Below are 21,096 nucleotides of genomic sequence, written 5' to 3'. Positions count from 1 at the left end.
TAAACAAAAGCTAGTTCAAAAGTCAATTTCAACATCAACCTCTTACTGTAGAAAAATACCCCATTAAAACCTAATGTCCAGCTTTAGAAAGGTCTGTGCAATTTTTACACCTGTTATTTCCCGAGGTGAACGAAGAACAAAAGGTAAGCTAGAAACATTAAACGTTTTTATAACCATTTTATGTTTCATTCCTTATTCCTTATTTGTGAACCTGGCCACAGAGCGCAAGTGATTTTCTTCAATAAATCTCCTTCGGAATTGTATTTCTAATGACAACCCATTGACAGTCAATCACTTGAACTGTACAAGAATGGACTAAAACCACTATAGAAGTCAAATCAAATCAAACTCTGTCACATGCGCAGAATACAAGTGTAGACTTTACAGTAAAATGCTGACTTACAAGCCCTTAACCAACAGTGCAGTTCAAGAAGAAGAAAATATTTACCAAGTAGGCTAAAATAAAAGTAATAATACACAAGTAACACAATAAGAATAAGAATAAAGGCTGTATACAGAGGGCACCGGTACCGGTACTGGCGGTGATGCAACCGGTCTGGATGCTCTCGATGGTGCAGCTGTAGAACCTTTTGAGGATCCATGCCCAAGCCAAATCTTTTTCCCCCTCCTCCTGAGGGGGAAAAGGTTTTGTTGTTCCCTCGTCACGACTGTCTTGGTATGTTTGGACCATGATAGTTCGTTCGTGATCCAAATCAGTCAGGTTTCAAGACTAGTCATTCAACTGAGACTGCTCTCCTCTGTATCACGGAGGCGCTCCGCACTGCTAAAGCTAACTCTCTCTCCTCTGCTCTCATCCTTCTAGATCTATCGGCTGCCTTCGATACTGTGAACAATCAGATCCTCCTCTCCACCCTCTCCGAGTTGGGCATCTCCGGCGCGGCCCACGCTTGGATTGCGTCCTACCTGACAGGTCGCTCCTACCAGGTGGCGTGGCGAGAATCTGTCTCCTCACCACGCGCTCTCACCACTGGTGTCCCCCAGGGCTCTGTTCTAGGCCCTCTCCTATTCTCGCTATACACCAAGTCACTTGGCTCTGTCATATCCTCACATGGTCTCTCCTATCATTGCTATGCAGACGACACACAACTAATCTTCTCCTTTCCCCCTTCTGATGACCAGGTGGCGAATCGCATCTCTGCATGTCTGGCAGACATATCAGTGTGGATGACGGATCACCACCTCAAGCTGAACCTCGGCAAGACGGAGCTGCTCTTCCTCCCGGGAAGGACTGCCCGTTCCATGATCTCGCCATCACGGTTGACAACTCCATTGTGTCCTCCTCCCAGAGCGCTAAGAACCTTGGCGTGATCCTGGACAACACCCTGTCGTTCTCAACCAACATCAAGGCGGTGGCCCGTTCCTGTAGGTTCATGCTCTACAACATCCGCAGAGTACGACCCTGCCTCACACAGGAAGCGGCGCAGGTCCTAATGCAGGCACTTGTCATCTCCCGTCTGGATTACTGCAACTCGCTGTTGGCTGGGCTCCCTGCCTGTGCCATTAAACCCCTTCAACTCACCCAGAACGCCGCAGCCCGTCTGGTGTTCAACCTTCCCAAGTTCTCTCACGTCACCCCGCTCCTCCGTTCTCTCCACTGGCTTCCAGTTGAAGCTCGCATCCGCTACAAGACCATGGTGCTTGCCTACGGAGCTGTGAGGGGAACGGCACCTCAGTACCTCCAGGCTCTGATCAGGCCCTACACCCAAACAAGGGCACTGCGTTCATCCACCTCTGGCCTGCTCGCCTCCCTACCACTGAGGAAGTACAGCTCCCGCTCAGCCCAGTCAAAACTGTTCGCTGCTCTGGCCCCCCAATGGTGGAACAAACTCCCTCACGACGCCAGGACAGCGGAGTCAATCACCACCTTCCGGAGACACCTGAAACCCCACCTCTTTAAGGAATACCTAGGATAGGATAAGTAATCCCTCTCACCCCCCTTTAAGATTTAGATGCACTATTGTAAAGTGACTGTTCCACTGGATGTCATAAGGTGAATGCACCAATTTGTAAGTCGCTCTGGATAAGAGCGTCTGCTAAATGACTTAAATGTAAATGTAATGTGGACACCAAGGGACTTAACTCTCAACCCACTCCACTACAGCCCCATCGATGTTAATGTGGGCCTGTTCGGCCCGCCTTTTCCTGTTGTCCACAATCCGTTCCTTTGTCTTGCTCACATTGAGGGAGAGGTTGTTGTCCTGGTACCCCACTGCCAGTTCTCTGACCTCCTCCTTATAGGCTGTCTCATCGTTGTCGGTGATCAGGCCTACCACTGTTGTCATCAGCAAACCTAATGATGGTGTTGGAGTCGTGTTTGCCACACAGTCATTGCTAAAACAAGGAAATGCTCATTTTACAACAATTGTTCAAAGTGTGGTTTAATGTGTTTATTAAAGGTTTTGCTCAATTGAACTATTTCTAACAATCAGTAATTACCTGCTAGAATCATATTAAAAAAGGTTTTCTGTTGTCCGCACTTGCTTCAAGATGTCCACCATTGTTCCTGTACCCAAGAAAGCAAAGGTTACTGATCTAAATGTCATCATGAAGTGCTCTTTTTTGTAAAAAAAAAAGTTTTATTATACAACACAAAACATACACAAAAATTACAACATGCTGACATACAAACATCCACAGCCTCACCCCTGCCTCATGAAGTGCTTTGCGAGGCTATTTAAGGACCATATCACCTCCACCTTACCCGACACCCACTACAATTTGCATACCGCCACAACAGATCCATGGAAGACGAAATCGCCATTGCACTTCAGCTCAGCATTCAACACCATAGTGCCCTCCAAGCTCATCACTAAGCTCAGGACCCTGGGTCTGAACCCCTCTCTGTGCAACTAGACTTCCTGATGGGCCAACTCCAGGTGGTGAAGGTACTCCCCATTCACACGACTGCATGGCAATGCACGTCTCCAACTTTATCATCAAGTTTGCTGACGACACAGTGGTAGGCCTGATTACCAACAATGACGAGACAGCCTACAAGGAGGAGGTGAGAGCCCTGGCGAAGTGGTGCCAGGAAAATAACCTCTCCCTCAATGTCAAGAAAACAAAGGAGTTATTTGTGGACTACAGGAGACAGCCGAGAAGGTACGCCTCCATCCACGGGGCCACAGTGGAGAGGGTCAAAAGCTTCAAGTTCCACGGAGTGTAAAGTTCCTCCAGAGAAACCTGAAATGGTACCGCTACACTGATACCGTGATGAAGGGGCAACAGCACCTCTTCAACCACAGGAGGCTGAAGAAATTTGGCTTGGAGTCGTGTTTGACCATCTCAAACTTCTACAGATGCACCATTGAGCACCATTCTGTCGGGCTGTATCACCGCCTGGTACAGCAACTGCACCTCCCGCAACCGCAGGGCTCTCCAGCGGGTGGTGCGGTCTTGCCCAGCGCATCACCTGGGGCACTATGCCTACCCTCCAGGACACCTTCAGCACCGGGTATCACAGGAAGGCAAAGAAGATCATCAAGGACCTCAGCCACTCAAGCAATGGCCTGTTCACCCTGCGACCATCTGGCAGGCAGAGACAGTACAGGTACATCAAAGCTGGCCCCAAGAGTCTGAAAAGCAGCTTCCATCTCTAGGCCATCAGACTGTTAACCAGTCATCACTAGCTGGCCTAGATTCAATCAGATCAAGCATTAACTGGCGATAGCAAACACCCGCAAAGCGGATGTTTTGGCGGTGTTGGAGGTAGAACTGCATTGGGTAAAATAGGTGAGCAGCTGCTCTTGCCATCATTGTCATGAAGCCACACCCGCCCCACTTGCGTTAGAAGTTTAGAACGAGAATATAAGCTATATAGAAATAATTACGCTCTATCATCCTAATCGAGGTGTAAATTAAATGTCATCTTCCAGTGTTCAAACTTGTAAACAAGGCTGCATGGGATTACTGTTAATGCGACTCCATGCAGCCAAGAGCAATGTCCACTTTAGGTGTTGTTTCTACATTATTTCAATGAAATTACATTGAACCAATGTGGAAGACGTTGAATTGACATTTGTGCGTAGTGGGATACTGTATTCTTGACATAGCTCATCCTATACAACTACTACTGTACATACCCTTTTACTACTTACACCGTATATTGTAGATATTGTCTATACACACCCTGTATTAATATTCCGGACTCTGACATTGCTCGTTTCTTAATTTCTTGTTTATTTTGTTTTGTCGCGGCACCTGCTTTAACATCTGCTAATCTCTGTACTAATAAACTTTGATTTGATTTTAAATGTTTATTTAAAATGTTGGAGGGGGGAGGATTAAATGATGAAGAAACCATTTGTCCTTCTGTCTTTTTGTATATATTGTGCTGCTTTACCAACTGGGGTGGTTACCCACCATAATGAAACAAACAATAATGAACCAACAATTGCTGCAATCTCTAAATCATGCATTATTTAACAGCAAATCATACCAAAGCATCTTTGCAGTATTTTCAAGAATGCCTCACAATACAGGTATTTACAAAAGCAAGTACAGTTACGTTCACAGCGTTCTAACGTGACAGAAATATTTGATTATTCAACCATGACTAAGGGTAGATTATAATCCAAAATGTCTTGCAGTGACAGCCAATAGTATTTAAATGTCTGGCTCAAATAAACATGACTTCTCTGTACTCATGAAACTAGTAGGTCTAATAATTTGACCTCAGCTGGTGTTTGGCTATTCTGAGACATGTGCAGTCAAATCTTGGCAGTTGTTTATAATTTCTATTAAATCATTTTTTTATTGCACTTATTCTAGCAACACATTTGAACATCAACATAGGTCATTTTCATTGATAATATCTACTTCCTTACATTTATATTTTAGTCATTTAGCAGACGCTCTTATCCAGAGCGATTTATAATTAGTAATTCTTAGCCAAACAAAATCAAACATAACTGCTTAATCACTTGTTTCTTAAAAGCAAAGGAAATACATGCAAGCTTTGCACTGTTTACAAAACACTAGTCACTATGAGTCACAGAGTTCACACTTTTAGCAAACTTCTGACGTTGGACAAGACACAGGGCAGGGAATATGTCCACAATAATGGCAGGGTAGTGTCATGGTTGCAGAGAGTTCTATTTCAATCCAGTCAATTCAGGAAATGGATTGACATTCCAATAATGAATTAAGTTTCCCAATATTTCGACTTTGGTGAATACTGAACTTCAACTCTCTTCCTGAATTGACTGAGTTGAAATAGGCCTCAACCTAAGATGAGTGTACAGGTGTGAGGGTCGGAGGCAGGGGGTCCTAGTCCTTTCTAGGGGGCTTTGACCGGGTAGAGTTGTATTCTAGGTGGTTTTGACCAGGTCGTAGACGTGGATGTGGAAGTCATCGTCGTATTTGATGTAGTAGACAGAGGGTTTGGCTGGAACCTGGTAGATAACCAGCCCCGTCCTTTTCACGCCCTTGTCCGTGACGTACTCCACCTGCTTACCCACAAGGCTCTCGGTCTCCTCGCCTGGCTTCCTGTCTGCAGGCAGTAGGTGTTTGTTCTCTGGGAAACAAGAAAATAATAAGATGAGGAAGAAAGAACAGAGAGAATGAAAAAAGAGAATTTGCATATGCTGTCGTCTGCCCTTTTACTTCACATACCAAAACAAATAGTTCCTCCTCATTCAGGTAGCCTGCTCATAAGCTAAGCTATTTATTTGCCTTTATTTAACCAGGTAAGTAATTGAGAACACACTCTATTTTACAATAACATCCTGAACAGGGAATGAGCATAAGGTATGTATGTGTGTTCCAGTTCTCATGCTCAATTGAAAACTCAAGTCTATTTCACCCAGTAGCCTCACAAGATTTACATGACCTCCTACTCTTTCATATGCTTTCAGTTACCTGGCTTCCATTTAGCTTCACAACAATCACTTCACCACAGGTGGTCATAGTACTCTCGACGTTGTTCTCTTCCTATGTCCCTATTCCAACTTCAGTGCTGTACACAGTAAACTCCAGTACTATGCCTTCTTAAAACCTTGAGTGTAGGGGGCAGTATTTTGATGTTTGGGTGAAAAACACACCCAAATGAAACTGCCTATTTCTCGGGCCCAGAATCTAGAATATGCATATAATTGTCAGATTAGGATAGAAAACACTCTAAAGTTTCCAAAACTGTCAACATATTGTCTGTGAGTATAACAGAATTGATATTGCAGGAGAAAACCTGAGGAAAATTCAACCAGGAAGTGCTGTTTTTCCTGAAACGTCTCTGTTCCATTCCATGCCTTCCCTCCATTTAAAGGGATATCAACCAGATTCCTTTCTCTATGGCTTCCACATGGTGTGAACAGTCTTTAGACATAGTTTCAGGCTTTTATTCTGAAATATGAGCAAGAAGGATCACATGCGCAACAGCTTGGAGCAGACATTTTCTCTCTCTCTCCTATTGAAAAAGCTACGGTCCGGTTGAAATATTATCGATTATAAACAATCTGAGGATTGATTATAAAAAATGTTTGACATGTTTCTACAAACTTTACGGATACTATTTGGAATTTTCATCTGCCCCGTCGTGACCGCTCGAGCCTGTGGATTTCAGAACAAAACGCGCTAACCAAATGGAGGTATTTTGGATATAAAAATCATCGTTATGGAACAAAAGGAACATTTATTGTGTAACTGGGAGTCTCGTGAGTGCAAACATCCGAAGATCAAAAGTAAGTTATTTGTTCTATTGCTTTTCTGACTTTCGTGACCAATCTACTTTGCTGTTTGTAATGTTTTGTCTGCTGAGAGAGATGTCCTAACATTTGCTTGGATAGCTTTTGCTGTAAAGCTTTTTTGAAGTCTGACATGCCAGATGGATTAACAACAAGCTAAGCTGTGTTTTGCTATATTGCACTTGCGATTTAATGAAAATGTAATATTTTGAGTAATTTAATTTGAATTTGGCGCTCTGCAATTCAGCGGACGTTGACAAAAATGATCCCGCTAACGGGATGTGTGCGCCAAGAAGTTTAAGAAGATAAGATACTGTAGAGCTATACCAAAATGAGTGTACCCTTGACAATCAAAAGGACCACCATCCCCATTACTATGTTAAATGAGGTTTCTCTTTGGTCAGCACTAACATTGCATAAATCCTGAGATTATCATAATAGGCTATTTGAGAGGGAATGAAAATTATCTCTGGCAGTGTCTGAGAATGTTTAATTTTTCATTTGTATAGTCCAGATTTATCAGTGGACCGATTATCTCTCTCCATTTCTGTCTCTCTGTATTGCCCTTCCCTCTTTTTACAGGATTAGGGAATTAGCTGATTCCAAACAAAGAAAATTAAAACAAATGCCCCAAAACAAATAAAAGCTCTTACCTGCTTCAGGGAGGATGCGGAGGTCTCCGTCCTTATAGTCGTCCCAGAGCTGGTACATGTAGAGCACAGGGTCCTTCTCATATGTGATGTAGTACCAGTTGGTCATGATGGGGGCGCGAGACAGCACCATGCCCCGCCACTCGTTCTTCTCACCGTCCTCCTTCTCAAACAGGTGCTCCACAGCCTTCCCCACCAGCTCTGGCGCATCATGGGGCACCTTGATCTTGTTGTTTACTATAGGGGTAAACCACAGATTTTATAGTGTTGAAAATAAATCAAATAGCAACATGGTTAAGCAGACCGAATGCTGCGCTCACTTTTGGTTTAAAATTAAACAGAATGTGAGCTTTCGCAAGACAAGGCAGATTCCACCAGGCAACTAAAATAGTTCCCCAAGTTGGGAAAGGTAGAGGGAATAGCATTGCTTTTTTGTGTACTTTTGGGGGTGACTAGAGATGGAAACACAAGTACTCAATTTCAAAACCACTCCTAAGCACTTGTGTAGATCTGAATGGCATGGATAGCTGTATAGGTCCAATCCTACACAGTCTTTCCACATTGGCACACATACAGTAGAAGCTAGGTGCTAGGGTTCATAATGGGATTGAGTACAATTATATTGCACAGAGTTGTGGTTTGCTGTACGGAAGAAGAATACAATTATCAATGAGGGGAAATTACACATGATGAGGCAATGGTAGGACATTAACTTGGGGATAAGGAGAGTAAAGTGAGATAAGGTTATACAGGCTTTTCTATACAATTATGCTAATCATTAAGGTCTTGAAGCATGTGTTTCAGACAAGGAAGTGGATGGCTGCAAACTTTCTACTTTTAAACTCGGACAAAACAGAGATGCTTGTTCTAGGTCTCAAGAAACAAAGAGATCTTCTGTTGAATCTGACAATTAATCTTAATGGTTCTACAGTCGTCTCAAATAAAACTGTGAAGGACCTCGGCGTTACACTGGAACCTGATCTCTCTTTTGAAGAACATATCAAGACTGTTTCAAGGACAGCTTTTTTCCATCTACATTGCAAAAATCAGAAACTTTCTGTCCAAAAATGATGCAGAAAAATGAATCTAGGTTAGACTACTGCAATGCTCTACTTTCCGGCTACCCGGATAAAGCACTAAATAAACTTCAGTTCGTGCTAAATACGGCTGCTAGAATCCTGATTAGAACCCCAAAATTTGATCATATTACTCCAGTGCTAGCCTCCCTAACCTGGCTTCCTGTCAAGGCAAGGGCTGATTTCAAGGTTTTACTACTAACCTACAAAGCATTACATGGGCTTGCTCCTACCTATCTCTCTGATTTGTTCCTGCCGTACATACCTACACGTACACTACGGTCACAAGACGCAGGCCTCCTAATTGTCCCTAGAATTTCTAAGCAAACAGCTGGAGGCAGGGCTTTCTCCTATTGCTCCATTTTTATGGAATGATCTGCCTACCCATGTGAGAGACGCAAACTCGGTCTCAACCTTTAAGTCTTTACTGAAGACTCATCTCTTCAGTGGGTCATATGATTGAGTGTGAAGTTGAATGGAAAGGCTCTGGAGCAACGAACCGCCCTTGCTGTCTCTGCCTGGCCGGTTCCCCTCTTTCCACTGGGATTCTCTGCCTCTAACCCTATTACAGGGACTGAGTCACTGGCTTACTAGGGCTCTTTCATACCGTCCATAGGAGGGGTGCGTCACTTGAGTGGGTTGAGTCACTGATGTGATCTTCCTGTCTGGGTTGGCGCCCCCCCCTTGGGTTGTGCCATGGCGGAGATCTTTGTGGGCTATACTCGGCCTTGTCTCAGGATGGTAAGTTGGTGGTTGAAGATATCCCTCTAGTGGTGTGGGGGCTGTGCTTTGGCAAAGTGGGTGGGGTTATATCCTTCCTGTTTGGCCCTGTCCGGGGGTGTCATCGGATGTGGCCACAGTGTCTCCTGACCCCTCCTGTCTCAGCCTCCAGTATTTATGCTGCAGTAGTTTATGTGTCGGGGGGCTAGGGTCAGTTTGTTATATCTGGAGTACTTCTCCTGTCCTATCCAGGGTCCTGTGTGAATTTACGTATGCTCTCTCTAATTCTCTCTTTCTTTCTCTCTCTCGGAGACCTGAGCCCTAGGACCATGCCTCAGGACTACCTGACATGATGACTCCTTGCTGTCCCCAGTCCACCTGGCCGTGCTGCTGCTCCAGTTTAAACTGTTCTGCCTGTGATTATTATTATTTGACCATACTGGTCATTTATAAACATTTAAACATCTTGGCCATGTTCTGTTATAATCTCCACCCGGCACAGCCAGAAGAGGACTGGCCACACCACATAGCCTGGTTTCTCTCTAGGTTTCTTCCTAGGTTTTGGCCTTTTCTAGGGAGTTTTTCCTAGCCACAGTGCTTCTACACCTGCATTGCTTGCTGTTTGGGGTTTTAGGCTGGGTTTCTGTACAGCACTTTGAGATATAAGCTGATGTACGAAGGGCTATAGAAATACATTTGATTTGATAAAATTAATCTGTTATGTACATGCTGGTCTGGAGCAAAGACCTGCACACACAGTAGCTCTTGTGTATTTTGTAGATAGACTGACTGGACTTCCAATTGGTGAACAGTGTTTAGCAAACTGAGACAAAACTTTGAAAACAAAATGTAAATACGTTGTTTTAAACCTCCTAAAGTTACATTGATTACTCAGCAGGCTATCTTAACCATATGGAAGACGTCTGCTAATTTAAATACACATTACAAAGCAACATGGCAATTCCCTCTGTAGGCACTGTCTACATTCTATGATCAAGCTCGCAAAATATAGCAAAGAGTTAGTTAAGGCAGAAAATAACCCGGATGGAGATTCGCTTTGACAAAAACGAGACTGACGGTATAATGGAATAATTGAAGATGTGAAAATGGTCACAATGCAAACGACTCTTGAAAAGCAAATAAACAGCAAGGTCGACAGCCTTCGTGACAACATGGAGAAGCTGGTCATAGAAAATCAAAATCTCATAAACTGATTTGGAGCAGAAAGCAAAATAAATCTGTGAAGATATTGACCTGGATATAGCGCTCCTGAGTTCAAGAATGGGCAGTATCGAGGACAAAAATGTAACACAACAAGAACCCAACTAAACAGTTTGACCCAGACGCATCTATAATAGTAACCTTACAAGGACAACAAAGACACGGCAGGAAAGGAGGGGAGCTGTCACCGAGGGTGCCAGAGTTGGTGGCCACCGAAAGAATGAGAGCAAGAGGCTGGGGACCAGGAGTCGTGAAGGTCACATTAAAGATAAAGGGGATGTCCTCCGGCTAAAGCATCATCGGTCCACACAAATGGAATAATCAAAATCTTCAAAACTTCAAGATTTCTACATTTCGGGGAATGGGAGGATGATGAAGCAATTCTTCTGATCCCTAGGGCGACCACAGACGCCGGGACTAACAGATCATGTCCCGGCTTAACAATTGTATTTAATTCACTGGAACGTTAATGGATGGACGACCTCAAATTCTACTCTTAGAACATTACTACTACAGGCCCTACACCCTGACTATTCATCTGAATGAAACTCATTTGTCTGGCGACTCCACTATTGACTTGGATGGTTATTCTTGGTTTGGACACAACCCAAACGTTCATATAAGAGCAAGAGACCCTAAAGCTTCAGGTGGCATCTGACTTTTTTTAGGAACAAATTGAACAATATAGAGTGAACATTGTGGACAAGTCAATGGATGGAAAAATTGTTGTAAGATTTGAACACTGTGTGTCTAGTTAAATTAAAAAAACATGATTTTGTCTTGTTATTTACCACCGGAGGGTTCTACAAGGGGAACTCTCCACTTGTTGGCGCAGGTGTATTCTCTGGACACTGAAAGTGTTCACAACCCTTGACTTTTTCCAATATTTCTTGTGTTACAGCCTGCATTTAAAATGGATTCAATTAGGATTTTGTGCCACGAGCCTACACACAATACCCTCTTCATATTTTCAAGCATGGTGGTGGCTGCATCATGTTATGGATGTGCTTGTCATTGGCAAGTACTAGGGAGTTTTTCTTAGGATAAAAAAGAAACAGAATAGAGCTAAGCACAGGCAAAATCATAGAGAAAAACCTGGTTCAGTCTGCTTTCCAACAGACACTATGAGACAAATTCACCTTTCAGCAGGACAATAACCTAAAACCAAATATATACTGTAGGTGCTTACTAAGGCGATGTTGAATGGTCATTTGTGGCCGAGTTACAGTTGACTTAAACCAGCTTGAAAATCTATGGCAAGACTTAAAAATGGCTGTCTGGCAATGACCAACAACCAATTTGACTGATCCTGAAGAATTTTCAAAAAATAAAAAATGGGCAAATATTGTACAATCCAGGTGTGCAAAACTCTTAGAGACTTACCCAGAAAGAATCGCTGCCAAAGGTGATTGTATTGACTCAGGGGTGTGAATACTTATGTAAATTAGATATTTCATTTTCAGTACATTGGCAAAATGTTTTAAAACATGTTTTCATGTTGTCATTGTGAGGTAGATGGGTGAGAAAAATTCATATTTAATACATTTTGAATTCAGCCTATAACACAAAATGTGGAATAAGTCAAGGGGTATGAATACTTTCTGAAGGTACTGTATATATATATATATATATATATATATATATATATATATATATATATATATATATATATATATATTCGGTGACTTGAACAGTCGTATCTGTGATCTGAAAGATTGTTTAATTGACATTGATGTTATTGCACCTAAAGTTGCTTTAGACACAGGTTTAAATAGGCATGAGTTCTCAAAAGGATTCCAAATTCTGCATTCTAGACGGTAGATTATCACCACAAAATTATAATTTTGTCAACAAAGTGAAAAGCAGTCGTCGACTATATTATAACACCTCATGACTGTCTGAATTCATGTGTGGAGTTGAATGTGATTACCTCAACTGAGCTTGTGGAAAGTAAAGGTCCTGAGTGTAGAGGCCTGATCCTTCATTGTTGTTTCCGAAACTATACTGGGAAGGAAGGTGATCTAGGCTTATCAAAGTGCAAATCAGACCAAAAGAACGCCTAGAAACCTAGCTGACCATTTTCTTTCATCTGACATGTGCTGTACTGTTCTTATGGACCTTATTGATAACCTGGAAGCTTGCCAGAAAACACAAAAAAACATTGATCAGTGGTATGGCCGGTTCTGTGATGTACTACATGATGCAATGGAAAAGTGTTTACCTGTTAAAATCAGTATCATCCAAGCCTGAGACCTCAAGAAATTGGTAAACCGTTACTGGAATAAAGAGTTAAGTCATTTATGGTTTGTAATGAGTGTTGCAGAAAATATGTTTCTAAAATGTAACGACCAATCAATGAGAAGAGGTTTAAGGGAAGAGTTTAAAGTGTCAACATATCTTTGACAACAAGCTAAGTTCTAGAAGAGGAGATTCAGAAGGGGCCAAGCACCTCATCTTGAACAACTGCAAAGTAACAACCCTCAGCAATTTTGGACTGAAATCAATAAACTGGGTCCGAAAAGAGTTGTGAAAATTCCAATGGAAATCATACTGGAAAATTATCAACTTGAACATCAGAAGAATTGTGTATTAGATAACTGGGAGAAGGCTTTTGTTAACCTATTTACAGGCAATAATATTCCATCTGTGTTTGATGATTAATTATAAATTATACATGTAACTTAAATAATTGGTTGGAAATTGAGATGAATAGGGCTGGATACACCTCAAACATGCTCCTGAATTGACTTTGGAGGAAGTTAGGAAGGCTGTTGAGAAAGCAAAATAAGAAAAGCAATAAGAATAGCAGAGTTACCAAATGAAGTCCTAAAGTCTACTAGGTTACTGCAGACTCTATTTTGTCTTTTACCATTGTACCCGGATGATATTGTTCTCATTGCAGAAAGCGAGTTTGATTGGCAATGTATGCAGAACACAGCAATCTCTGGTGTACCAAATGGAGATGAATGATTAATGAGACAGTAAGAAGTTTTCATATTCTCTTTTGAAGCAATGCCCCTAAAAAACACTAACTCATATTGGTTTCCTTTTGATGAATGTATGCCCTTTAAAGAGGGTATAAAGTATGTACTAGATTCTGCAGATAGCATGTAGGGGTCTTTCGTAAGTACACTGAAAGTCTGTAAAGACCTGGGCTATTGTATATATTCGCAGCTCTTTAGTTCATCTGTGTCCTATACTGAACTATGCTGCTGGAATCAGGGGTTTTATAGAATCCAAAACAGCAGACTATTCAGAATAGAGCCATACAATGTTTTCTGGGAGTGTGTAAGTTTGCTCCAAGCCTTGCTATTCAAGGAGACATGGGTTGGGAGCTCTGTGAAATAAGACAAGAGGGGTGAAATTATTAGGTTATGGAACAACCATATCAATATTCCAGTGGACAGAATAACAAAAATTGTTTTCAACTGGGATAAAACACACAACTACCCTTGGACAACGGAACCTATGCCATATTTAAGGAAGCTGATCTAGAACACTTTAGAAACAAGTTAGGATGCAGTATGATCAAACACAAGTTAACCCTTAGCTACAGTGAAAATTGGTAAACGGAAATATGGCTAAACCAAAACTCTGAACTTACAACCAGATCAAAAGCAGCTACGATCTATGACCTTATGTCACCTCTCACCTAACCAACAACCAAAAGAACCAAGATACTGCTTCTGACAATTTGAAGTACGTAGGTTCAATGCCATTGATGAAGAAGAGCGACTATGTACTATCTGGGATTTGGGAGGTTGAGAATTAAGTGCACATTTTATTGTACTGTATATGATGATTTGAGAGCTATACTGTTTGCTAAAATGTTGCAAAGAAAACAGGAACTATTCTGGATTTTAAAAAATATTTTAAAAAATGGCAATTTACAAAAAATTGTATTCCTGGTTGTAAATTGTATCTCCAAAGCTTGGAAGATGCAACCCGGTAAGCTGTATACTTCAAAGGTTTTCATCAGATTATTTTTTCCTAAATAGCCAATTTCTGTATACATTAAAGTTTTTTGCCACATCAGGACCTAACATAAGGACAACTCAGAGTATGCTGTTCTGTTCTTCTGACTAAATTTCTTCATAACATGTTACTTTAGACCATTCTAAAATAAATAATGGATTTATTGTGAAGGTGTAGGCTATATTACAGGGATTTATTAGACTTTCTATAATATAGATGTTTCAAAGTTCTCCAGCGGTGGCTTGTAGACTACGTGTGGAAGACAGGAGGGAGAGGCTAAATGTGTTTATGTTCATTAACGGTCAATTACCGTGAGATCGGAAGTTATTTGCTTGACAATCACCGGCTGACTAAATTTAGTGACCGCCATAGTCCTACTCGTGATCAATCTGGTTAAATAAAAGCTTCAACATACTCAAATAGCAAGCCAACCCACCGACTTTCTCTGTTAAAACCTGGAGGTTGGACACTCGCTCATCCTTGAACAGCTCAATGCCATAGACGCAGTCGAATCCGTCGTATTTGACCATGTAGAGGGAGGTGTTGACGGTGAGGCGCTCCAGCACTGTGCCTTTCCACTTGGTCAGGTTGCCCTTCTCCCTCCAGATGTGCTCAATCCGCATGCTCAGCAGGTTGTTAGGGTCCGGGGTCGATGACAGAGACGAACCTGAACTCTCACTCAGCTCACCGCTGCTACGCTTTCTGAGGGGTAGGGAGAGAAGAATATAGGCTCTTCATCTATGTCTGTAATGTCTTTTTCGTTATGTGTCAGACCCCAGTAAGACTAGCTGTCTCCATTGGCGTCAGCTAATGGGGATCCTAATAAAAAAAATGTAATCTGTAGCTAGAGGACCTCTGCTCTCTCCAGGAGTAGCTAAGTATCAGTTATTTGTCTTAATCAGTTGTTGCCCTGTCTTTTGTTGGCTAGTGCCATTACTTTTTTCATACTAGCACTTTGCTGATAACTATATCGAGGTAAAACTTACTATGATTGCGATATGGGGTTGTCTCACTTAGCCATCTTTACACTAAATTTAAGTCACTATGGATAAGAGCGTCTGCTAAATGACAAATGTAAATGTAAAGTGGGTAAAATAAATTCAGCGCACTGGGCACAGACGTCAATTCACAGTCTATTCCACGTTGGTTGAACGTAATTTTGTTGAAATGACGTGGAAACAACGTTAATTCAACCATCGTATGCCCAGTGGGCAAGTTCGGGTTCAAGCAAACCAGGAACACACAAAACAGTACTAGAATATCAGTGAAATAACCAACAAGTGATTCAACCTACCTGCCCCTTTTCTTGGACATATTTCCATAAATTCACACAATCCTGTGGGTAGAGGGCAAAGAGTGTATTTTACAACACAAAAACATTTAATAATCTCAATCTTGAGAAAGTAACTTGATACAATTGTATTGTGCGTTGGATTATGAGTTTATATTTTACTAGGTTATATGGATAACACATGGACAGTGTCTTGAGGAGCAGAAAGACCTATATTCAAGTTACAAAGGAAGAAGGCACACATATTTACCTGGGGATTCTGGACACTCATAACAATATTGCCTAAATTACAGTGTTATCATATCGCATAATTATGGTTACGTAAATTATGCTGTCCCCCACAACCAACAAACCCACACCCACCAAAGTAGTCTACAAGTAGTCCTACAGGATTGGTTATTTTACCCATGTAGCCTAGTAGTTTCCCGCGAGTAGACCACAGGCGTTGTTACATTGTAGCCATACCGGATGTCAACAAACAACAATGTCGCCCTCCCTCTTGCTGTATAACCTCTTTCAACTTCTGCCAGTGCAATTTCTTATACAATCATGTCGCGTCTCTAGTGTCATTTCGCTGCGACCAAGTTTCGAAAAATTGTAGCAATTAGATTTTTCTGGACTAGACAAGAAAAATACCTGGCGACAGACATAATCAAGTTGAAGCCATCCTGTAAGCAGAGGTGTAGCTTTTCACATTCGTAATTTTTGTTCAGATGTTGACAATTGTTTTTCAAAGGCGCGCGTGCCTATTTGCGACATTAACGTCGATGTAACAATCAACGTCATGTAATCATGTATAGGCTACAGTGAGGTTGTTTTGTGACATAAAACTGACCTCTGGTCTACAGTAAAACGACCATTGCGGTATTTACATTTGCATTACAATAGCGCACGCAACAGGCGAAGTTGACGCACTGGAGGGCTTGAATTACGGCAGGCCTATACTCTAGTGTAGTAAAACGATTATTAAAGTAGAATAAATATTTAAACAGAGTTACCTGGGCACTATTTTCATATCTACTTCCCTCTGCTGAGCAGAATCCACCTCATGAAAGCTACAAGGAAATAGTGTTAGTACGGAAACTACAACTACCAAGACAGGTCTATGCCTCAACGAACTGTTCATTAAATCCGTGTACTTCTCAAAGGACGCTGGGAGTTGGTGTCCATTACGTCACTCACCATAAAGCCATGGAAAGTGATTGGGTGCTGTATCTCACAAAGGAGCGGACATGTTTTAATTTAGCATACATCTACAGTGTGGCTTTTGCAAGCATTTAAAGATTCCGTGTGTATCTATTTTGCCTATCTGTTAGTAAACTTTGAGGCCAATAGGCTACGTAGGTTGAACTAACCTACATTTCCCACCATGCAATACATTTTGTGAATTGTCTTTCCCAATATTCGTTATCTCTCTCCGCCTCTCACAATCCGACTGCTGTGTCCGTACTGTACATAATCAACTAGAGCTACAGAGCAGACTGATCAGAAAAGGCAGCTACCTGACACAGGACCTCTGAATCTCAATGGATGTCATCAGTCATGTCCAAAAGGAGGCTCCTAAATATCTGACTCAAATGGTGGAAAACGTATACAATTCTCATACTTGACTAAAAGTAAAGATACCTTAATAAAAAATGACTCAAGTAGAAGTGAAAGTCACCCAGTAAAATACTACTTGAGTAAAAGTCTAAAAGTATTTGGTTTTAAATATAGTTAAGTATCAAAAGTAAATGTAATTGCTAAAATATCTGCCAGAAGTCCGCCAGATCAGTGGAAATAGGGATGACCAAGGGTGTTCTCTTGATAAGTGTGTGAATAAGACAAGTATCCTGTCCTGCTAAGCATTCAAAATGTAACATGTACTTTTGGGTGTCAGAAAATGTATGCAGTAAAAAGTACATTATTTTCTTAAGGATTGTAGTGATGTTAAAGTTGTCAAAAATATAAATAGTCAAGTAAAGTACAGATACCCCAGAAATCTACTTAAGTAGCAATTATTTATTGTGTTTTATTTAACTCAGAACTTTGTCTCCCATCTCAGTATTTCAGAACAGATAATATGCATACAGGTGTACTATTCATTTTATCATTTGAGCGTATTATTTGAGCGTAATTTTCCCCCCGTCAGGTATCTATATAATAATAATAATATATGCCATTTAGCAGACGCTTTTATCCAAAGTGACTTACAGTCATGTGTGCATACATTCTACGTATGGGTGGTCCCTCTCAACATGTCAAGGTGGCTAAACCAAGTAAAATAAATGTTACATTACAATAACAACGATGATGTAATAGGGATCATAAGTTTCCACATCTCTCCGTTTTCCCTGGTCTCCTCCAGTGGCCAAACATGGCAGGAGATAGAGTCTAATCATGTTGAGGGTGGAGGATCATAAATCACTGTCCAGTCCAAGTCCTGTGACAGATCTAACAAATACCTGCCTTGTCAAATAAATGACATAAGAAAAATACTCTGTACTGTTAGCTGCTAAGGAGGCCGGATAAACCATTACATCTGATCAAATTTGGCCTACTCAACAAACTCCTCCAACGATATTGTTCTAGTTCTAGTTTTACAACTAGATGTTCTAGTTTTATAAGTTCTAGTTTTTACCACTAGATGTCAGACACAGTCTATGTCACAGCAGACCATTCATAATGATCAAATCAAAGTTTATTTGTCAAGTGTGCCGAATACAACAGGTGTAGACCTTACAGTGAAATGTTTACTTACAGGCTCTAACCAATAGTGCAAAAAAGGTATTAAGTGAACAATAGGTAAGTAAAGAAATAAAACAACAGTAAAAAGACAGACATTAGCGAGGCTCTAAAAGTAGGGAGGCTACATACAGACACCGGTTAAACAGGCTGATTGAGGTAGTATGTACATGTAGATATGGTTAAAGTGAGTCGCAGTAGCGTAAAAGAGGGGGAGATGGGTGGCGGGACACAATGCAGATAGCCCAGTTAGCCAATATGCGGGAGCACTGGTTGGTCGGCCTAACTGAGGTAGTATGTACATGAATGTATAGTTAAAGTGACTGGGTTGGACAGACTTTCATGGATTAACTGTACAAAACAAATGATTGAGTGTTTCAGAGGGCTTCTCTGACAACCTATCCTCTATTAGAGCTCTGAGTACCTTTCTTAGTTCCGCAGTGGCATGTGTGTGCGTCACTGGGACGCACACACACACTAGTGGGATATACCTGCTGGAGCGCGTTCTACGGATGGGTGTTGTTATCGTGACCAGTGAGCTGAGATAAGGCGGAGCTTTACCTAGCATAGACTTATAGATGACCTGGAGCCAGTGTGTCTGGCGACGAATACATAGCGAGGGCCAGCCGACTAGAGCATACAGGTTGCAGTGGTGGGTGGTATAAGGGGCTTTGGTGACAAAATGGATGGCACTGTGATAGACTGCATCCAGTTTTCTGAGTAGAGTATTGGAAGCTATTTTGTAAATGACATCGCCGAAGTCGAGGATCGGTAGGATAGTCAGTTTTATGAGGGTATGTTTGGCGGCGTGAGTGAAGGATGCTTTGTTTTCTAAATAGGAAGCCGATTCTAGATTTAATTTTGGATTGGAGATCTTTAATATGAGTCTGGAAGGAAAGTTTACAGTCTAGCCAGACACCTAGGTATTTGTAATTGTCCACATATTCTAAGTCAGAACCGTCCAGAATAGTGATGCTAGTCAGGTGGGCGGGTGTGGTCAGCGATCGTTTGAAAAGCATGCATTTGGTTTTACTTGCGTTTAAGGGCAGCTGGAGGCCACGGAAGGAGTGTTGCATGGCATAGAAACTTGTTTGGAGGTTAGTTAACACAGTGGCCAAAGAGGGGCCAGATGTATACAGAATGGTGTTGTCTGCGTAGAGGTGGATGAGGTAATCACCCGCAGCAAGAGCGACATCGTTGATATATACAGAGAAAAGAGTCGGCCCGAGAATTGAACCCTGTGGTACCCCCATAGAGACTGCCAGAGGTCCGGACAACAGGCCTCTAATTTGACACACTGAACTCTGTCTGAGAAGTAGTTGGTGAACCAGGTGAGGCAATCATTTGAGAAACAAAGGCTGTTGAGTCTGCCGATAAGAATACAGTGATTGACAGAGTCGAAAGCCTTGGCCAGGTCGATGAAGATGGCTTCATAGTACTGTCTTTTATCGATGGCGGACATGATATCATTTAGTACCTTGAGCGTGGCTGAGGTGCATCCGTGACCAGCTCTAAAACCGGAATGCACAGTAGAGAAGGTATGGTGTGATTCAAAATGGTCAGTGATCTGTTTATTAACTTGGCTTTCAAAGACTTTAGAAAGGCAGGGCAGGATGGATACAGGTCTGTAACAGTTTGGGTCAAGAGTGTTTCCCCCTTTGAAGGGGGATGACCATGGCAGCGTTCCAATCTTTAGGGATCTCGGATGATACGAAAGAGTGTTTGAACAGACTGGTAATAGTGGTTGCAACAATGGCGGTGGATAATTTTAGAAAGAGAGGGTCCAGATTGTCTAGCCCAGCTGATTTGTATGGGTTCAGGTTTTGCAGCTCCTTTAGATCATCTGCTATCTGGATTTGCATGAAGGAGAAGCTGTTGGCCGGGGTTGGGGTAGCCAGGAGGAAAGCATGGCCAGCCATAGAGAAATGCTTATTGAAATTCTCGATTATTGTGGATTTATTGGTGGTGACAGTATTACCTAGCCTCAGTGCAGTGGGTAACTGGGAAGAGGTGCTCTTATTCTCCATGGACTTTACAGTGTCCCAACATTTTTTGGAGTTAGAGCTACAGGATGCAAATTTCTGTTTGAAAAAGCCAGCCTTTGCTTTCCTGACTGACTGCGTAAATTGGTTCCTGACTTCCCTGGTTGAGGGCAGTCAGGTCTGGAATGAACCAAGGACTATATCTGTTCTTAGTTCTATTTTTTAAAGGGGCATGCTTATGTAAGATGGTGAGGAAATTACTTTTAAAAAACAACCAGGCATCCTCGACTGACGGGATGAGGTCACTTTTCTTCCAGGATATCCGGGCAATTTCGATTAGAAAGGCCTGCTCACAGAAGTGTTTTAGGGAGCATTTGACAGTGATGATGGGTGGTCATTTGACTGCGGACCTGTAGTGGATGCAGGCAATGAGGCAGTGATCGCTGAGATCCTGAGTTCAAGGTTTGGGCCGACAGATAAACAAAAACAAAAAAAAATGGAGTACCGTGATTAATGAACAGTCCAGCAGGCATCAGCTATTTAGCCAAGTGATCATAGGGTCCATTGAACAGCAATAGATGGAACAGGGAAGTCGCGGGGTAGTCGTTACTATGCTAGCACGCTGGAGACACAGCATTTGAAGTTAGCAGGCTGGGGTAAGTATAAGCTTCTGCTCCGACATCTGGCAAAGGCCGGTTGAGGGCACAGCGGGTGGAGTTACATCGGCGGACCAGTCGTGGTGGTACTTCGGGGTGT

At 42.0% G+C, this 21,096-nt stretch overlaps 1 protein-coding gene across 3 annotated transcripts; it reads right to left on the bottom strand.

The window, feature by feature from the left end:
* Positions 1–2,393: 2,393 nt before the first annotated feature.
* On the bottom strand, positions 2,394–16,762 carry LOC124041519 (spindlin-1-like). 3 transcript variants are annotated; one of them, XM_046359198.1, is made up of 5 exons: positions 16,633–16,762; positions 15,638–15,679; positions 14,780–15,045; positions 7,355–7,588; positions 2,394–5,536 (listed from the first exon to the last, which is right to left on the bottom strand). In XM_046359198.1, the coding sequence occupies exons 2-5, from the start codon at positions 15,655–15,657 to the stop codon at positions 5,331–5,333; spliced, it is 726 nt and encodes a 241-aa protein (XP_046215154.1). In that variant the 5' UTR covers positions 15,658–15,679; positions 16,633–16,762; the 3' UTR covers positions 2,394–5,330. The 3 variants fall into 3 exon arrangements, with proteins under 3 accessions (XP_046215154.1, XP_046215155.1, XP_046215156.1); XM_046359199.1 differs by lacking the exon at positions 16,633–16,762 and adding an exon at positions 16,040–16,141; XM_046359200.1 differs by lacking the exon at positions 16,633–16,762 and adding an exon at positions 15,885–15,908.
* Between the last annotated feature and the right edge of the window lie 4,334 nt (positions 16,763–21,096).

The sequence above is a fragment of the Oncorhynchus gorbuscha genome, linkage group LG08, assembly GCF_021184085.1.
Source record: "Oncorhynchus gorbuscha isolate QuinsamMale2020 ecotype Even-year linkage group LG08, OgorEven_v1.0, whole genome shotgun sequence".
NCBI lineage: Eukaryota > Metazoa > Chordata > Actinopteri > Salmoniformes > Salmonidae > Oncorhynchus > Oncorhynchus gorbuscha.
This window is presented reverse-complemented; position numbering and strand designations above follow the sequence as displayed.

Excerpts from the sequence above, each read along its gene's own strand:
- LOC124041519 (XM_046359198.1), bottom strand. The coding sequence starts at position 15,657 with ATGTCCAAGAAAAGGGGCAG. Across the intron at positions 15,046-15,637 it reads ATGTCCAAGAAAAGGGGCAG|AAAGCGTAGCAGCGGTGAGC; the intron begins GTAGGTTGAATC and ends CCTACCCCTCAG. Across the intron at positions 5,537-7,354 it reads CCGCATCCTCCCTGAAGCAG|AGAACAAACACCTACTGCCT; the intron begins GTAAGAGCTTTT and ends CTTGTTTCCCAG.